The sequence below is a fragment of the Salvelinus sp. IW2-2015 genome, unplaced genomic scaffold (genome assembly GCF_002910315.2).
Source record: "Salvelinus sp. IW2-2015 unplaced genomic scaffold, ASM291031v2 Un_scaffold245, whole genome shotgun sequence".
Lineage (NCBI taxonomy): Eukaryota > Metazoa > Chordata > Actinopteri > Salmoniformes > Salmonidae > Salvelinus > Salvelinus sp. IW2-2015.
This window is the reverse complement of record NW_019942528.1, coordinates 1,554,378-1,572,752: the sequence shown is the minus strand read 5'-3', so window position 1 is coordinate 1,572,752 and position 18,375 is coordinate 1,554,378. Positions and strand designations below refer to the sequence as shown.

Here is an 18,375-nt window from a genome sequence, read left to right as displayed (position 1 = left end):
GTCTGTAATTTTATCATAGGTCACACAAAAATCCAGGAAATCAGATTGTATGATTTTTAAGTAAATAATTTGCATTTTATTGCATGACATAAGTATTTGATACATCAGAAAAGTAGAACTTAATATTTGGTACAGAAACCTTTGTTTGCAATTACAGAGATCATACGTTTCCTGTAGTTCTTGACCAGGTTTGCACACACTGCAGCAGGGATTTTGGCCCACTCCTCCATACAGACCTTCTCCAGATCCTTCAGGTTTCGGGGTTGTCGCTGGGCAATACGGACTTTCAGCTCCCTCCAAAGATTTTCTATTGGGTTCAGGTCTGGAGACTGGCTAGGCCACTCCAGGACCTTAAGATGCTTCTTACGGAGCCACTCCTTAGTTGCCCTGGCTGTGTGTTTCGGGTCGTTGTCATGCTGGAAGACCCAGCCACACCCATCTTCAATGCTCTACTTGAGGGAAGGATCTCGCGATACATGCCCCATCCATCCTCCCCTCAATACGGTGCAGTCGTCCTGTCCCCTTTGCAGAAAAGCATCCCCAAAGAATTATGTTTCCACCTCCATGCTTCACGGTTGGGATGGTGTTCTTGGGGTTGTACTCATCCTACTTCTTCCTCCAAACACGGCGAGTGGAGTTTAGACCAAAAAGCTCTATTTTTGTCTCATCAGACCACATGACCTTCTCCCATTCCTCCTCTGGATCATCCAAGTGGTCATTGGCAAACTTCAGATGGGCCTGGACATGCGCTGGCTTGAGCAGGGGGACCTTGCGGATTTTAATCCATGACGGCGTAGTGTGTTACTAATGGTTTTCTTTGAGACTGTTGGTCCCAGCTCTCTCAGGTCATTGACCAGGTCCTGCCGTGTAGTTCTGGGCTGATCCCTCACCTTCCTCATGATCATTGATGCCCCACGAGGTGAGATCTTTGTTGTCCTTAAGCCATTTTGCCACAACTTTGGAAGTATGCTTGGGGTCATTGTCCATTTAGAAGACCCATTTGCCACCAAGCTTTAACTTCCTGACTGATGTCTTGAGATGTTGTTCATATATCCACAGAATTTTCCGTTCTCATGATGCCATCTATTTTGTGAAGTGCACCAGTCCCTCCTGCAGCAAAGCACCCCCACAACATGATGCTGCCACCCCCGTGCTTCACGGTTGGGATGGTGTTCTTCAGCTTGCAATCCTCCGCCTTTTTCCTCCAAACATAACGATGGTCATTACGGCCAAACAGTTCTGTTTTTGTTTCATCAGACCAAAAAGTACGCTCTTTGTCCCCATGTGCAGTTGCAAACCATAGTCTGGATTTTTTGGGGGGGTTTTGGAGCAGTGGCTTCTTCCTTGCTTCCTTGCTGAGCAGTTGCTTCTTCCTTCCTTTCAGGTTATGTCGATATAGGACTCTTTTTTTTGGAACTGCTGTTCCAGTTTCAACTGTTCTGCCTGCGGCTATGGAACCCTGACCTGTCCACCGGACGTGCTACCTGTCCCAGACCTGCTTCTCTCTCTAGAGACCGCAGGAGCGGTAGAGATACTCTTAATGATCGGCTATGAAAGCAACTGACATTTACTCCTGATTATTATTTGACCATGCTGGTCATTTATGAACATTTGAACATCTTGGCCATGTTCTGTTATAATATCCACCCGGCACAGCCAGAAGAGGACTGGCCACCCCTCATAGCCTGGTTCCTCTCTAGGCTTCTTCCTAGGTTTTGGCCTTTCTAGGGAGTTTTTCCTAGCCGCCGTGCTTCTACACCTGCATTGCTTGCTGTTTGGGTTTTAGGCTGGTTTCTGTACAGCACTTCGAGATATTAGCTGATGTACGAAGGGCTATATAAAATAAACTTGATTTATTAGATTTTAATGTGGATATAGATACTTTTGTACCTGTTTCCTCCAGAATCTTCACAAGGTCTTTGCTGTTGTTCTGGGATTTATTTGCATTTTTCGCACCAAAGTACGTTCATCTCTAGGAGACAGAGCGCGTCTCCTTCCTGATGGTTATGACAGCTGCATTGTCCAGTGGTGTTTATGCTTGCATACTATTGTTTGTACAGATGAACGTGGTACCTTCAGGCGTTTGGAAATTGCTCCCAAGGATGAACCGGACTTGTGGAGGTCTACAATTTTTTTTCTGTGGTCTTGGCTGAATCTTTTGATTTTCCCATGATGTCAAGCAAAGAGGCACTGAGTTTGAAGTTAGGCCTTGAAATACATCCACAGGTACACCAGCCTATCAGAATCTTCTAAAGCCATGACATCATTTTCTGGAATTTTCCAAGCTGTTTAAAGGCACATTCAACTCCAGGGTGTAAACTTGTAAACTCCTGACCCACTGGAACAGTGAATAATAAGTGAAATAATCTGTCTGTAAACAATTTTTGGAAAAGTGACTTGTGTCATGCACAAAGTAGATGTCCTAACCGACTTGTCAAAACTATAGTTTCTTAACAAGACATTTGTGGAGTGGTTGAAAAACGAGTTTTAATGACTCCAACCTAAGTGTATGTAAACTTCCGACTTCAACTGTATATAACTACTAAAAAACTACAGTATATTCAAAAATGTTGCGTATCTTAATTTCCATCTTTAACAATTAATATGCGCAATAATTTTGACAGTTTAAAGGATTGTTACCTATAACCTGGATTGCCATTGCATTACATTTTTGTGAAGCAATTATTATTTTTGCAAACACTTGGGATTCATCCTATATTGTCGCTAACATCCTTACCCCCTAGCAATAGATGTGGGATACACACTCACTCACTCACTCACTCACCCAATCCCTTTCCCCCACAATCAATCATAAGCTCAGATGCTCGATGGTTGAAAGGACTTGATTTACGAATGCATAGACAGTGACAGTTGTTGGCTGTACAGCACAAACATATCAGTCAACAAGCTGAGCTTGTGGCCCTTCTACTCATACATTTCATGTTAACTGAGTATAACGTGTGAGGCTCAGAGTTGTCCCCAGGGAGCACTGCCTGCCTCTCTACCTCCATAGTCTTGGTCCAGACAGGCTGGTGCGAGGAGGCGTCCCACAGGCTGACATGCTTGTCGTGGCCACAGGTGAGGAAGTGGGGTTTCCAAGGGTGCARGGCCAACCCCCACAGCTCATCGGTGTGACCCTGGAAGAGTTAGGGAGCATAGTTAGCATCGTTGGCAATCAGTTGCTAGAAAGAGTCAAATACTTGCTTAATGTAGTCCCATTCTGTACTTTCCTCTAACTGGGTCCATCTGTTCCCATTAGCATTGATACATGCACCAAACATGCTATCCAGGAGATGCTGGACATTACTAAATAACCAAACACCCTAGGTCTGCATGAACTAGAATGTCAGATAATTATACCAGCAGCCATATATATATATATATGGCTCTGATTTTACCCACTTGTGTGATGGGGGTAAATTCGCCATATAAACTGCCTTGTAGAACATAGTTCCTGGTGGTCCCAATAAGCACACTCTCCCTTTTGCCCTCGGCAACAGTGCGGATGGGGCCAAATAACTCAGGAACCTGGGAAAGGTGGGAAAATAAATATTATTGTGGTAAGCTTCCTCCCACCGTAAATGTGAGGGTTGTTTTCTTTATTTTATCCATGTTTGATTTTTACAGATGGCTGGGTGGGGGGTACGGAGAAGGGAAATTGTAAAAGAGAACATTGTTTTCCTTGTACAAATCATTGGTATTACTGTTTACATAAATACTTACTGTGTACATGCATCAACCAAAACCCCCATATTTCTGAAAAAGCTAGCATCATCTTTTGCCAGGGCTGCAGTATGCAGAATCAGTCTCCTTCGGAAGCACTTATACTGTAGGTGTATTCATAAAAAGTGTACTATGGAAATGGCCTATATCACGGGACTACTTTTTTGGGTGTATGTACACGAATCCTAATGTGTCTCACCTCAACCGATTGGATCTGCTGGTAGCTCCCATCCCAAGAGAGGAGTTTCCGATCTTTTCCCCCTGACACCAGTGTGCTGTTCCTCAACATACACAGTGCAAAGATGCTCCCCTCGTGTGCACCCTGAATAGCGTGGCTAATTCGATTAGTGCCTGTAAAACAGAGAGAAAGACAAAACACCATTGGAGAAGGCAGAAGATAGCTAGCTGTTTGTTCTACAACACATGGTCAGGAGCGGTTCACTCACAAGACAGGCCTTGTTGTTCTATCCTAGGCATGACCATATTCTGACCCCAGCCACCTGACAACTCTCTCATAATAAAGAGTCTTTTGATGAGCCAAAATGGGGGAAAACAATGGGCCAGTAACCGAAAGGTCGCTAGTTTGAATGACCAAGCCAACTAGCTGAAAAATCTGTCCATGTGCCCCGTTGAGCACTTAACACCAATTGCTCCTGTAAGTCTATCTGGATAAGAGTGTCTGCTAAATGACTAAAATGTAAATGTAATAAACACAACTGGACAGGGACCTGCATTCTGAGAAAAAAGGAACTTAAAGGGGTTCTTTGGCTGTCCCCCACCCTTTGAAGAAGCCTTTTTGGTTCCAGGTAGAACCCTTTTGAGTTTGATGGCTCATTCTATCGAATGACAGTTTTACCTTTTCCCCACACCAGTATATTTCCACTTGAGTCTCCAGTTATAGTGTCTCCATTTTCTGAAAAAGTCACACACAAGACAAACTTGGGCTTCTCTTGTTTCTGCAAGGAACATAAATATGGCTTTATTTACTTGGGGGGCAGAGATAAAACAGAGTTGTATTGTCAGAAAACAGACATGCAGCTTCAACAACACTACAGAGAAACTAACTATTGAAAACCTGAAAATATGACATTCTCTAACATTGGCTGAAGAACTAAAGAGCAAAAGCAACACAGCCTGTTCAAGCTACATTGAGTTTAGATAAAACATTCTGCAAAATGGCATAAATTATATTGATTTTGGCAAATACATTTCCTCTAAAAACTCAGATAATCAAGCAAGCGAACATGAGGCAGTATAAATGAGAAATCTCATGTCATACCTCAAACAAGCCTTGCTTCTTGGTAAGGGTACCCCTCTCCAGTGTCCAGAAGTAGAGGTGTGACTTCCCACACGTGACTATAATGTTGGTGTCAGTGGGGTGGAAGTCGGCAGCGAACACTGCCTCGTTGGAACACTGTAATGGGACAGAAACAATCATCGTTACACGTGTCAAACGTTTATGAGGATCAATAGAGCAACTCCAAAGCCAGGTAAGCRTTCCCGAGACCTGAAGACTCGCGTTGAATCCCCGAGCTAATGCCTAGGCATTAGTTTAGAGGGCTAACAAAGTCTTGATGCGCACAGGTTCAAACCCCAGTCGGACACACAGACACTCACCTTGACATCAGCCAGTCTTTCCTCTCTCTGCCAGTCCCACACAGAGAGCACATGGTCGTTGGAGTCGTCTACTACACACAGAGTGTTGCCTCCGTTCTGCACAGACCAACAGAGAGAGGGATCAGCCCTGTCCTCAGTTATTTAAGAAAGCTTTTCTGACCAGTCAAAGCACACTCAACATCTGGTTCATATATCAGCTACGATTGTTTTCATAAAGGGTCCATAGCTTACCGATTTTGAGAAGGCGAGGCAAACCAGGGCGCGGTCAAAGAAGCCTGTTCCCAGAACGTGGAGGGTGTTGAGACTCACTGAGTCCCAGACCCGCACATGAGGAGCCAACTGCTGTCAGTACACACACACACACACACACACGTACACACACATTATTTCGTATTATTAAATAAGTGAACTGTTCATAGGTTCAAAGTTATGTAAGGGTGAGAGGTCACTTACTTTGCCTTCAGAAGAGGTGCCTGCCACCTGTCCCGTTGCTATGGTGATTTTATCAGGATGGACAGCCAGACTATAGAACACAAACAGAGGAACAGAGAGACGGCAAACACTTTGAACATCTGAAGGCCGGTTTGAACGATGATGAAAACCCACAGAGACCTCAAAGCATATCAAAGAGAAGTGTTTTGTGTAGTATGAATCTATGAGTTGCTAGTATAGCATCGATGTTGTTCTAGTCTGTCAGACTGAAGCTTATGGGATTCAGTTACAGTAGCCTAAGTCATGTGTGATTGATTCTTACTGATGTTGACAAGACTATCCCCTTCTTCCCCTTCTGTTACTGACAGCTTCTGATAGAAGGGCACAACAGAAGGGCACTATGCCTAAATGAAAGTCAAGAATATCAGTACTACAGTGAAAAGGAAGCTAACATCTTTCTATGCCCAGTCTTGACTCAACTCTAATTATTCATTATGAGCATGACCCCAGGGCGACCCCTCCAGTTTCAGCTTATTATATCACGGACCACCCCTTTTCTGTCTGAGATAATTACCTGGCCAACGCTATCACTGAGGACAAAGCAGCCGCAGACCAGCCACCTGTTTATCCTAGCCTGCCTTGTGATGAAGGGGTTATTCCGTGGGACTATACGAGAATACTGATTAAAGCAGTGGTGTCACGGTAGCTCTGGCTGTACCGAAATAGGGAGTATTTTATATCAAAGGTAGCGTGACACAGTTGTGCAACAAGGTGGGTTGCAAAGCCCTTCAAACTTTGGATACTAGAAACATACTGTAGATCCATTTTTTTTTAAATTGCTTAATACATTTCTCGATACATGGATGATGGTGAAAATGATTTATACTGTAGCTAGGTGAAATAAAGCAGTGTTTGATGAGTACAGTGTCCATCTTAGGACAGAATCACACGTCCAGCTCAGGTCAAAATTCTTTCACAGATAAAGGTTGTACAGTACAGGAGAAATAAAGTGTTGTCACATTCTGTTTCTTCTCACCACTTGATGTCATCAGTGTGCCCGGTGTAGTGTCTCTGGAGCTGCTCGTCCACGTTGTACAGCACCACAACTGATGCAATGAAGTACACCGTCTCTCCCGTGGGTAACAGGTACAGGTTAGAGCGACAGTCACGTCCCCTGTACCCATAACTGGGCATCTAGGTCAAGATCCACATAACTTCAATAGGACATCAACTTTAGCTTACATATTAACCAATATAGTTTGATTGAATTCAATGAGGCACTTAAATAAAAGCTGCTTGGCCCCTCACGTCACCGTAGTCTATATTTACAACCTATCATACAGATCTTTCTGAGTTCCAAATGGAAAATTCAGTAAGATACCAATCGTATCGTTTGCCTGTATGATAGGTTGTAAATATAGACTACGGTGGCGTCATTTGAAAGTCAGTTCTATTTATCTGTCCTTTGTTGGAAAATCCACAGTCAACTCAAGTGAAACACTAGACAGCACAGAAAACTCATAATTTCATCCTGATCCTGGTGATTCAAAAATATWTATTTTTTTATACCCATTATAATCTCCTCTGTTTGCTGAAATGGGGGTTGATTCCATCAGGGAAAGAGAGGAGAAAAGAGGGAGCTGACTACATTTTCAGCTCAGCCTGCTGGCTTCTGGACTTGAGCAATTGCTGTATGCAGGGAGTTGGGTTGGTACTGTAGTGTGCATTAGGAATGATTAGGATGGTTTCAGTGGATGGTTTGCCCTCTGACATATCAATGGTAAGTTTCGGTGTTCCTTAAGGTTCCGTTTTAGGACCACTATTGTTTTCACTATATATTCTACTTCTTGGTGATGTCATTCGGAAACACAATGACAACTTTCACTGCTATGCGGACGACACACAGATCTACATTTCGATGAAACATGGTGAAGCCCCAAAATTGCCTACCTTGGAAGCCTGTGTTTCAGACATAAGGAGGTGATGGCGGCCCATTTTTTCCTTTTAAACTCGGAAGAAGTTGTCTCAAATAAAACTGTGAAGGACCTTGGCGTTACTCTGGACCCTGATCTCTCTTTTGACGAACATATCAAGTATATTTCAAGGGCAGCTTTCTTCCATCCTAGAAACATTGCAAAAATCTGAAACTTTCTGTACACAAATTATCCAGTAAAGCTAATCAATGCTTTTGTCACTTCTAGATTAGACAACTGCAATGCTCTACTCTCCGGCTACCTGAATAAAGCACTAAATAAACTTCAGTTAGTGCTAAATACGGCTGCTAGAATCTTGACTAGAACCCAAAAATGTGATCATTTTACTCCAGTGCTAGCCTCTCTACACRGGCTTTCTGTTAAGGCTAGGGCTGATTTCAAGGTTTTACTGCTAACCCACAAAGCATTACATGGACTTGCTCCTACTTATCTTTCCGATTTGGTCCTGCCGTACATACCTACACGTACGCTACGGTCACAAGCAGGGCTTTCTCCTTTAGAGCTGAATTTTTATGGAATGGTCTGCCTAACCATGTGAGATGCCAACTCAGTCTCGACCTTTAAGTCTTTACTGAAGACTCATCTCTTCAGTAGGTCCTATGATTGAGTGTAGTCTGGCCCAGGGATGCGAAGGTGAACGGCAAGGCACTGGAGTGATGAACTGCCCTTGCGGTCTCTACCTGGCCGGCTCACCTCTCTCCACTGGGATTCTCTGCCTCTGACCCTATTACGGGGGCTGAGCCACTGGCTTACTAGTGCTCTCCCATGCTGTCCCTAGGAGGTGTGCATCACTTTGTGCAAGGCTTTTTTTTCTCGCTATACTCGACTTGAGTGGGTTGAGTCACTTACGTGCGGTGGAGAAGATCATCGTGGGCTATACTCAGCCTTGTCTCAGGGTAGTAAGTTGGTGATCTGTTGATATCCCTCTAGTGGTGTGGGGGCTGTGCTTTTGCAAAGTGGGTGGGGTTATATCCTGCCTGGTTGGCACTGTCTGTGGGTTTCGTCGGACAGGGCCACAGGGCCACTGGTTTCTCTCTAGGTTTCTTCCTAGGTTCCTGCCTTTCTAGAGAGTTTTTCCTAGCCACCGTACTTCTACATCTGCATTGCACACGCGGAGTGTGGCAAAGCCGGGTAGGAGACCTGAGCCAACTCCCCGTGCTTACCGTGGAGTGAGAGGGCGTCGTACTGGTCAGACACCGTGTTATGCGGTGGAGCGCACGGTGTCCCCAGTACGTGTGCTTAGCCCAGTGCGGGCTATTCCACCTTGCCGCACTGGTAGGGCTAGGTTGGGCATCGAGCCGGGTGTCATGAAGCCGGCCCAACGCATCTGGTCTCCAGTGCGTCTCCTCGGGCCAGTTGCTCCCACCTGTCCAGCGCTGTCAGAGCCTTCCTCCTCTCCAGCGCAGCCAGAGTCTGAACTGCCTGCCTGCCCAGCGCTGTCTGAACTGCCTGCCTGCCCAGCGCTGTATCTGAAACTGCCTGCCTGCCCAGCGCTGTCTGAACTGCCTGCCTGCCCAACGCTGTCTGAGCTGCCTGCCTGCCCAGCGCGGTCCGTCCTGTGTCCGAGCCGTCAGAGCTGTCCGTCTGTCCCGAGCCGTCAGAGCTGTCCGTCTGTCCCGAGCCGTCAGAACTGTCCGTCTTTCCCGAGCCGTCAGAGCTGTCCGTCTGTCCCGAGCCGTCAGAGCTGCTCGTCTGTCCCGAGCCGTCAGAGCCGTCCGCCAGACAGGAGCAGCCAGAGCCGTCCGCCAGACAGGAGCAGCGAGAGCCGTCCGCCAGACAGGAGCAGCCAGAGCCGTCCGCCAGACAGGAGCAGCCAGAGCCAGCCAGCCAGGAGCTGCCAGAGCCAGCCAGCCAGGAGCTGCCAGAGCCAGCCAGCCAGGAGCAGCCAGAGCCAGCCAGCCAGGATCCGCCAGAGCCAGCCAGCCAGGATCGCCAGAGCCAGCCAGCCAGGATCCGCCAAGCCAGCCAGCCAGGATCCGCCAGCCAGCCAGGATCCGCCAGCCAGGATCTGCCAGAGGCGCCCTTCACTCCAGCGCTGCCGGAGTCTCCCGCCTGTCCGGTGCTGCCGGAATTCCCCGTGCATTCGGGACCCATGGCTAGGGTCCCAGGCCAAGGTCGGCGGCGAGGATCGCCTCATAGAAGGCCACGGGGGCGATTATGGAGCGGGACAAAGACATTGTTAAAGTGGGGTCCACGTCCCGCGCCAGAGCCGCCATCGCGGACAGACGCCCACCCAGACCCTCCCCTAGAGTTTTAGCTGGTGCGTTCGGAGTTCGCACCTTAAGGGGGGGGTTCTGTTCACGTTCCTGACCTGGTTTCTCTTGTTTTGTATTTATTTAGTATGGTCAGGGCGTGAGTTGGGTGGGTTGTCTATGTGTTGTTTTCTATGTTGGGGTTTTGTGCGTTCGGCCTGGTATGATTCTCAATCAGAGGCAGCTGTCAATCGTTGTCCCTGATTGAGAATCATACTTAGGCAGCCGGGGTTCACGTGTGTGTTTGTGGGTGTTTGTATTTCGTGTCAGTGTTCGTGCCACACGGGACTGTTTTCTTGTTAGATTCTCTTTGTTATTTTGTTTCGTGTAGTGTTCAGTTTATTTCGTAATAAAACATGGACACTTTCCACTCTGCGTCTTGGTCCGATCCCTACACCTCCTCTTCAGACGAAGAGGAGGAAATCAGCCGTAACAATACATTTGATTGATTCAATTTTATTGATTTGTCATGGTCGTGATAATTGACGGACCAAGGCGTAGCGTGAGTTGGGTTCCACATATTTATATGCAGTGAAAACTTAAACAAAAACAATAAACATACAACGAACGTGAACTACGTGGTGCTGAATGCACTCACACAAAACAATATCCCACAAACGCAGGTGAGAAAAGGACCACATTAAATATGATCCCCAATTAGAGGCAACGATAATCAGCTGCCTCCAATTGGGAACCATACTCACACCAACATAGAAATATAATACTAGAACACCCCCTAGTCACGCTCTGACCTACTGCACCATAGAGAACCCCAAGGGCGTGACATGATTAGGGAAAAAGATTTATTGGAACATCCAGATGTGACTTTCACACCTGTGCAATAGAACGCAGTAAGAATATAACTTTGTCGAATGTGTAACCTCACAATACATAGGGGGATACATCTTGCGAGTCACAATACATCTCTGTCCTGAAAGCATGGACTTTCAAGCCTATTGTTATAAACATAACTCAAATGTTGTAATGCCACGTAACAAACAGTTTCTTATCTATTGAAATACACCTAGCTGTCTGAACCTACAACAGTGAAAAAGGATACACCCAGTCCAGTTTGAGCTTTTTGTTTGGCAGGTCCGATTTGGCTTCCAGGCAGTAGGTCTCCACAAGGTCTTTGGGCATGTACATGGTGATGGGTCGTCCCTTCAAATACATTTTCACATACCCTTCCTCTAAAAAAAGCAACAGACATTTTCAGTGGACAATTTGTTATGACTCATTGGTAACGAGGAGGAGTGTTGGTGATGGTGGGAACAGTGTGTGAGAGGAGTGAAAATGAAAGTTTGGTTTGGAGACTCATGCGTGAGAGGAGGATGCAACGAGAAAGGAAGTATCAACAGTTATGGTGATGAGATGTTGATGTGCAACACATTTTTTTGTTGTTGCAAAGGAGTAAATTAATTTAGTAAGGAAAAGTATAGATTAGCAAACACAGAGATGGATAGGCTTTTGATTCCCTTTTATTAGTAATTTCAAATACATTCAGATAATAACAATGAATGGTGCAAAATGAAAAGCAGGCAGTTTGCATTGTTACGTAGCATCATAGCATTTGTTTAACATACAGTACAACACGCAAGTAAACACGAGAAGACAAAACAAGCAAAAACATAGGCTTATGGTGCCACAGCAGGGGAATGAGAAACAGAATCTGAACAAACCAACCAGAGGACACACAAATAAGAGTCAAAACCATGTCAATGTGTGACCAAAAACAACAAAAAAGATCCCAAAAACACACAAAAAACCCTGAAACATGACAGTCATGAGAGGAATGTTTTTTTAAATCCATTTTTACATCGACGGTTACCTCTTCCAAKCTAATTCCAAAAGCTGGTATAGGTCTAGCTTAGTAACAGATTTGGAAGTACTGGCTGGGGGATTTGACGGGGCTCCTGTAGCTTGGCTTGTCTAAGGGGGAGTAGGGGGTGTAGGACGACTGGCTGACTGACTTTCTCAGGGGGAGAGCAAACGTCGGGGTCTTCCTGACTCCATTGGACTTGACAGACTTGTCAGACGCGCTCCTCGAGTCAGGCGCAGCGGGGGGAGCGGAGGAGCGGCCAGACACGGCTGCTGAGGTGGATTTGGGCGCCTCAGCGGTTCCAGTCCTTTTTGACGGATGGGCCAGATATATCTGCACGGTTACTAGGTAGGTGAGGTGGTAGAATTGGAGAGGGATCAGAAGGAATGGGTAGGAGGGGTTGGTAGAATATACCCAAGTTAGATGTGATCGACAACTGGCTGCTATGCTACCACAAATGCTACCATACGACCACAAAACACGGGACTGGTACGAGACAAGCTTCAGTATCTACTGGGTAACAACCGCAGGTGGGCTAAACTACTGGGGCTCTCACTCTTCAAGTCACGTTTCAGACTTTTACTAAAAGAGTGCATCATCAGCTCAACATATAACTATTGTCTATGATAAATCTGACATAACGAAGTGACTCTTTTTGGTCTACTTTTGCTGGCGTCAAGGTGAACAGCATGAATTATTTAAACATGTTCACTTTACTTGACCCAGCATTTACCATGGACCTGCCATTTCTTTTCTTTTTCTCTTTCTTTTTCCACCGCCTGGCTAAAGGACCATGAGTTTCACAACACTGCTTCCAAACGTGTCTCTTTCTCAATTCATCTTTCTTTAGCCAGGCTTATTGAAATTATCCGCAAGCTATGCATCAAAACCCCATACTGAAGGCCATGCAAGAGATGGCTAAAGATTTCAAAAGCTATAAAGTAAAGACATTGCATCGGCTGGTAATGCAAACAGCCCTTTTGAAGATACATAATACAAGCACAATAAAATCGTCTCTTTGTGRTCTGAAAAGGGCCTCTTAGAAGATTAGTGTGCACTGCAGGAAATATTTGGTGGGGTTTCTATGGTGACAAGGACAAAAGAGCGCTGCATGGCTGTGAGCAAACACATCTAGAAAGTGACAATTCCACAATACGGTTGACAGCTAGTGTAACAGCAGCACTGCAATCAACCACACACAGTTCAAACTCTCAGTGTTACTCACTGTCAACCCAACCCCACCCCTACCATGGGGCAGCTCTCTGTGAATTGGGCCTATGAATCACTAAGGCAAAAGGAGTCAGTAGCCTTTACTATACGTTCTCGCATGAGAAAAGAACAATAGCTGGTAGTCTAACTCTAATAGCAGCAGATATGTGCAACGTAATATCTGTCCGACTACGCATGGTGAGATTTTAGCTACCAGACAATATCCTTGGGCGCAATTCCCATGATGGTGAGATAGTCTGTCGGCTAAAACCCCTCCATGCCACATATGGCAAATTTATGTGTATATTAACGTTTTCTTCTAAGGCCTTAGGAGAACACAATGTCCAGAGAGCTGCTAAGGTAAGGGGGCTTGAGGACCAAGGCCTACCTTTGCAGTGTGTCACTCGTCGCATCCCTTGTGAGTTCACAGAGAAGGGGACAGAAGGACCAGGTGAGGTTTTGCATTGGTTCCTGACCTGGACTTACTCAGCATTGTGACTTTTTCCATTACATTTTTCGTGTCGCCTCCGTTTTATGCAAGCGCCTTGTCTCAGCCTCTTCTTGGCAACACTTAGGCTATTGTGGTTAAGGTCTTTTCTGTATCTATCTATTTCTGTATCGATCTATCTATCTATCTGATCTACCAGTCTGAACAGGAGCAGCTAATGATTTCCCATAGGCTAAGCATGTACTGTTTGTGTCCCTTGTTTGTTTCTTTAAGGATTATTGGAAGWTTAGCTTATGATGGGCTATAGAGAGATTCTAAAAAACAGTCAACAATTTCACGTATTATATGTGAGTACTGTTTAGGTATCATCTCAATAGCTGTTATGTCTAATCAGTTATTTACATTGACTGAATGACTTCTCTTTCGGGTTGAACGTTCATGACACTACCCTGGGACTATGCTGGTTTGATCGGGTTATTATAGGACAATAAGGAATTAAAATCTTCAACAAGACTACGTTAATCGTGGTTCCGGTACATCTTCTCTGCTCATCAGCACTCAAGCCAAAGTAACCCCCAGCCAAAGTAAGGTTCAGAGGGGTGATGATCGATCATGGAGAATTACACCAGGTAAATCAGCCTAATGGGCTACAGCAGTCTAATTTGCCCAGCAATCAATACCATTCCGGAGTCGCTTCTTTCTCATCACAATTAATCTTATCTCGTGGTGTTTAATTGTTACTACTGCAGTATACAAACTCATACAGTAAAATAAATAAATAGCACATGTGCATGACTCGTAAGGAAATCATAGATGACAACGGAGGTTGAAATACTTCGTAAGAATTTATGGGAGGATGGAAGTGATTATGGAGGGATGGATGATTATTGGTTGAAGGATGAACGTTTTTAACACGTTACAAGACAAACGTCACCACTATACTATCACAGCACATCACGGAACATCCTTGAGTGGCACTCCGTGAGCTGGGAATTGACCAAGTGGGCAAAAGTGGTTTAAATGATTTCATTTCCGCATCATTATAACCCAAAATGATGTGACTAAGACATCATTGCAACCAGTTTTGCCTGCTGGGACACAGGCCCTGGCTTTAGCCTGGCTTTAACCTGTAACATACCTTGCATTTATTGTGCACGTCTGACAAACAATGCTGACAAATTGTACGAATCCAACCATTTAACAGAACAATGGCTCAAATGGTCAGTTGATAACATCTATCATGTGTCTATAGATCATGCAAAACAAAAGCAAGGACATTTTCAAGGGTTGTGTTACGGTATGTCTCTCAAAAGCTTTAAATCTCAAATTTACAGGGAGCCACTGAGTGCATGGCATCACTGATATAGTTGGCTCTTACCTGCATTGAAAACAGGCTCCTTAAGTTTGCTGCGGAGTGAGTAAAAAAAAAAAAATGTCAACACTAAACCAGGCAATGTGCCAGATAGGTTTAATCAAGTGCAGATGAAGTATTTGAAAGAAAGCAAACACTACTTGATCCCAGGGTCATGTGCATTAGGGTGAATCATTATGGAACTGACTATAACCGGTAGGTTTCCAATAAGAAATGCTTGTTTTCGTTTTCTGTTTTAAAACATTTTGCTACGGTGTGGCCTACTGAACACTACCCAAGTCTGGGTGTTGAGGATAAGTTATTGTTATTAGGCTGGCTGTACCTTTCGCTGGCTCTCTTGCCGCTGGAGTTGCTCCCGGTAGAGCCGGTGCGGGTGCGGTTGCTCTTGGAGTCGCCGCTGTCTTTACGCGTCAGTGTACCCATCGTTTCGTTGGAGTTGGTTCTCCTCATAGTGCTGGAGGAATAGATGGTAAAATGGATGAAAAATCTACCTAATGGTGTATTTTGAATAAATAAAGGTGCTTAAAAGAAATTGTCTGAGGAATTCTGATTATTTACTTGTAATCTCATGAAATAAGTACCCAAGATTTATCTCTCTGTGGGAGAGATAGTGGGAGAGATAGTAAAATGGATGATGCAATTACCTAATGGTGAAAGAAAGAAGTATAGCCTTAATTGTCCGGGGAATAGTGTTAAAATAGGCTGTTATTTAGCTGTATCCCCTCAGAGAATTTTCAGTTGCAAATCCTTATAATAAATATAATCTATCATCGGAACTATCAAAGACTTCAAACTTGATTTTGAGTATAGGGGTAAGGTCAAGCAAAGATCAGACCAGCAACCTATAAATAACACTATCTACTACAAGTCCTCATATGACCCTGGAAGTACAGACCATCATAATACACCAAAGAAGGCCCTATACTAGGAAACCAGATTACTGATCCATGACAGAGAGAGATTTTTCCCTCTCTCTTCCCTGTGACTCGTTCATGGCCACATTTATGATGGTATTAGAGGAGATGGTTGAAACATGTTAAAAAGCGGGCCATTAAAATGCCTTCACAAAAGAACGGCCCAATCAGCAGTTCATTGGCTGGAATGGCCTAATGGCCTACCAGGTCTAATCCAGCCTGTGAGACCAAAGTCCATTCAATCCTCCCGTTTGTAGCTGATGTTATCCCCCTGAACACAGGTCGGGTGTGTATCTTTGTGTGTGTTGTGTGTGTGTGTGTGTGTGTGTGTGTGTGTGTGTGTGTGTGTGTGTGTGTGTGTGTGTGGTGTGTGTGTGTGTGTGTGTGTGTGTGTGTGTGTGTGTGTGTGTGTGTTGTGTGTGTGTGTGGTGTGGTGTGTGTGTGTGTTGCTTGGTGTGTTTGTGTTTGTGTGTGTGTGCGTGTGTGCTTGCGTGTGTTTGTGAGGGGACCTTTGTTAGTTGATATATGCCAGGCAGCAGGCATACCTAGATCAGGAATGGAGTTAATTAGGCCATGGGGGATTTATTGAAACCTTTGGTCTCTTTGCCAACTTTGGTTGGCATGGGAGCAGCACCTTCTGTATTTGATCTAAATCCCACCACACACAGAGAGAAAGAGAGAGAGAAAAGACAGAGAGAGAGAGAGAGAGATATTCATTCATTTCATTAAGTTTCAAGTTTCACGTCTTCCAAGCTCTAAACCCAACAACGCAGTAGTCAATATTTAACCAGGATAGTCCACTCAGTAACAATAACATTTGCCACTGCTTTCCAGGGAGAGAGATGTTTTTGTGATGAATGTTGTTATTCATTGTTCATAGAAATGATCTGTTAATTCAATGACTCATGGATCTATGACGGATGGATAACATTGAGGTAACATTATGAGCTTTGAGGATGGTCTAGGTGTCACAGTTTGGCCACACTCTCACCTGTAAGGAGAAGTGATGTAGATAAGTCTGGTGGGTATGCCAGACAAACTGGAGAGACTGGACAGACAGGGGGCATGCATGACCGAGAAGGGAAACAGGGAAGTGGAAAAGGAGACAGTGAATGGGTGGTAAGACAAAAAAGACTGGGGATTTAACAGTATCACGCTCTGTGATTTTTAAGATAATTGATGTGTAGATACAGTAGTTGACTATYACATTTGCATCCATTTGAATCAAGTTCAGTATTGTGGCTAGTGGACACAAACTGCCAATACCAGTTTGTTCAAAGAGGATGTCTCATGTCTTGTTTTGGACCAAATTGTCAGTTTGATAGATATTATCTTTACAGATTAAGACTGCAAAAGTGCCATATAAATGAGATAGAGATCAACTGGCATGAATGGAGGTATGGTGAAAACGGTTTTGTGACGAATAGGAATACATACCGTATGTCTATTATCAAATATGAGTATATGCGTGTGTCTACCTGTATGAAGGGATCTCTTGTGGAAACATCGGGAAACACCGCACAAATACAAACAATAGTCTCCAATGTACACAATTCTGCTTCCTGCAGACTTCCTTCCTTCTCATCCTAAAATAACACAGAGTTAGGAAGTGTGGGTGGGTGAGCTATCCTTTGTGCAAAGACTTAAAGTTCAGGAGTCAAGAGCTGAAGGAGGCCGAATCAACGTGGCCCTCTATGTGCAGGGATTCATTGTTATCCTTCATGCATGGACAAACCATTTACACTTCGAGTCCTATTAATACACAACAGACCTTTGACATTTCCCCTGTGCCTTAGTGTGTTACCGAGTCTAGCCTGGTCGGCTCCATATCACTCTATATCTATTGCTTCAGTCTGGAGAAGGTTCACCTATACTGCATCCATGTTAGGAACTCCATCCCTCCCACCCTCCATCTCCTCCCCTTCATATCTATTTACTCTATAGTCTCATCCATATACCATCCATTCCTCAGTCCTGGATTATGATAATTTGACTCCAGGCATGAACATCATTGGAAGAGTGCCTATTGTTCCCTTGCCAGTTGTGATTTATTACCTGCACTCCCTTGGCCCCAGTCAGCCCCAATCAGTAAATCAATGGCGTCTCTGAATGCCACCGTGGTGTAAATGGGGATGCCTGTGACAGCACTGTACCTGTGTTTATTATTCATGTGACATGTCAATGGCTCTCCCTTCAGAGGAGGGTACACTTATGCGAGGGGAAAATGAGCACAGGCAGACAGGCCACAGAGGAGATAGTAGTAATACAGTGAAAGACACACAGATTCCTGTTTGCAGGAATCAAATAATGTGTTGACTTTGTGCAGACTAAAAAAATAAACACACCAACGGTGTGTATGTTGTATGAATTTTTAGTTGAGGAAGAAATGTGTATTTAAATAGTGTGCACTTATTGAGCTTTAGGGTACAATTTACTCTGACTATATTACAATATTAATACACAAAATCTAGAAAACACAGTCATTACTGCTCCAGTTATTTAAAGCCCCTAGGTTTAATAAACCCAAACTAAAACAGAGTTGGTTTTACTCAGAACATAAAAATAATGTTGAGAGATATCTCATAAACTAGCCCT

The 18,375-nt window shown here is 44.5% G+C and overlaps 1 protein-coding gene across 6 annotated transcripts in view; it reads right to left on the bottom strand.

The window, feature by feature from the left end:
- Positions 1-18,375, bottom strand: part of LOC112068216 (echinoderm microtubule-associated protein-like 1) — an 83,443-nt gene that overhangs the window by 23,563 nt on the left and 41,505 nt on the right. The window contains exons 4-17 of one of the 6 annotated variants that reach the window (XM_024135308.2): positions 16,772-16,828; positions 15,189-15,320; positions 14,873-14,901; positions 13,435-13,461; positions 11,079-11,208; positions 6,809-6,958; positions 5,794-5,863; positions 5,572-5,682; positions 5,341-5,436; positions 5,003-5,137; positions 4,580-4,679; positions 3,923-4,074; positions 3,403-3,528; positions 3,006-3,137 (exon numbers count right to left, since the gene is read on the bottom strand). In XM_024135308.2, coding sequence (XP_023991076.1) covers positions 3,006-3,137; positions 3,403-3,528; positions 3,923-4,074; positions 4,580-4,679; positions 5,003-5,137; positions 5,341-5,436; positions 5,572-5,682; positions 5,794-5,863; positions 6,809-6,958; positions 11,079-11,208; positions 13,435-13,461; positions 14,873-14,901; positions 15,189-15,320; positions 16,772-16,828 — 1,447 coding nt within the window. The remainder of the gene's footprint in view (positions 1-3,005; positions 3,138-3,402; positions 3,529-3,922; positions 4,075-4,579; positions 4,680-5,002; positions 5,138-5,340; positions 5,437-5,571; positions 5,683-5,793; positions 5,864-6,808; positions 6,959-11,078; positions 11,209-13,434; positions 13,462-14,872; positions 14,902-15,188; positions 15,321-16,771; positions 16,829-18,375) is intronic. The other 5 variants (XM_024135309.2, XM_024135310.2, XM_024135311.2 and 2 more) reach the window with 5 other exon arrangements.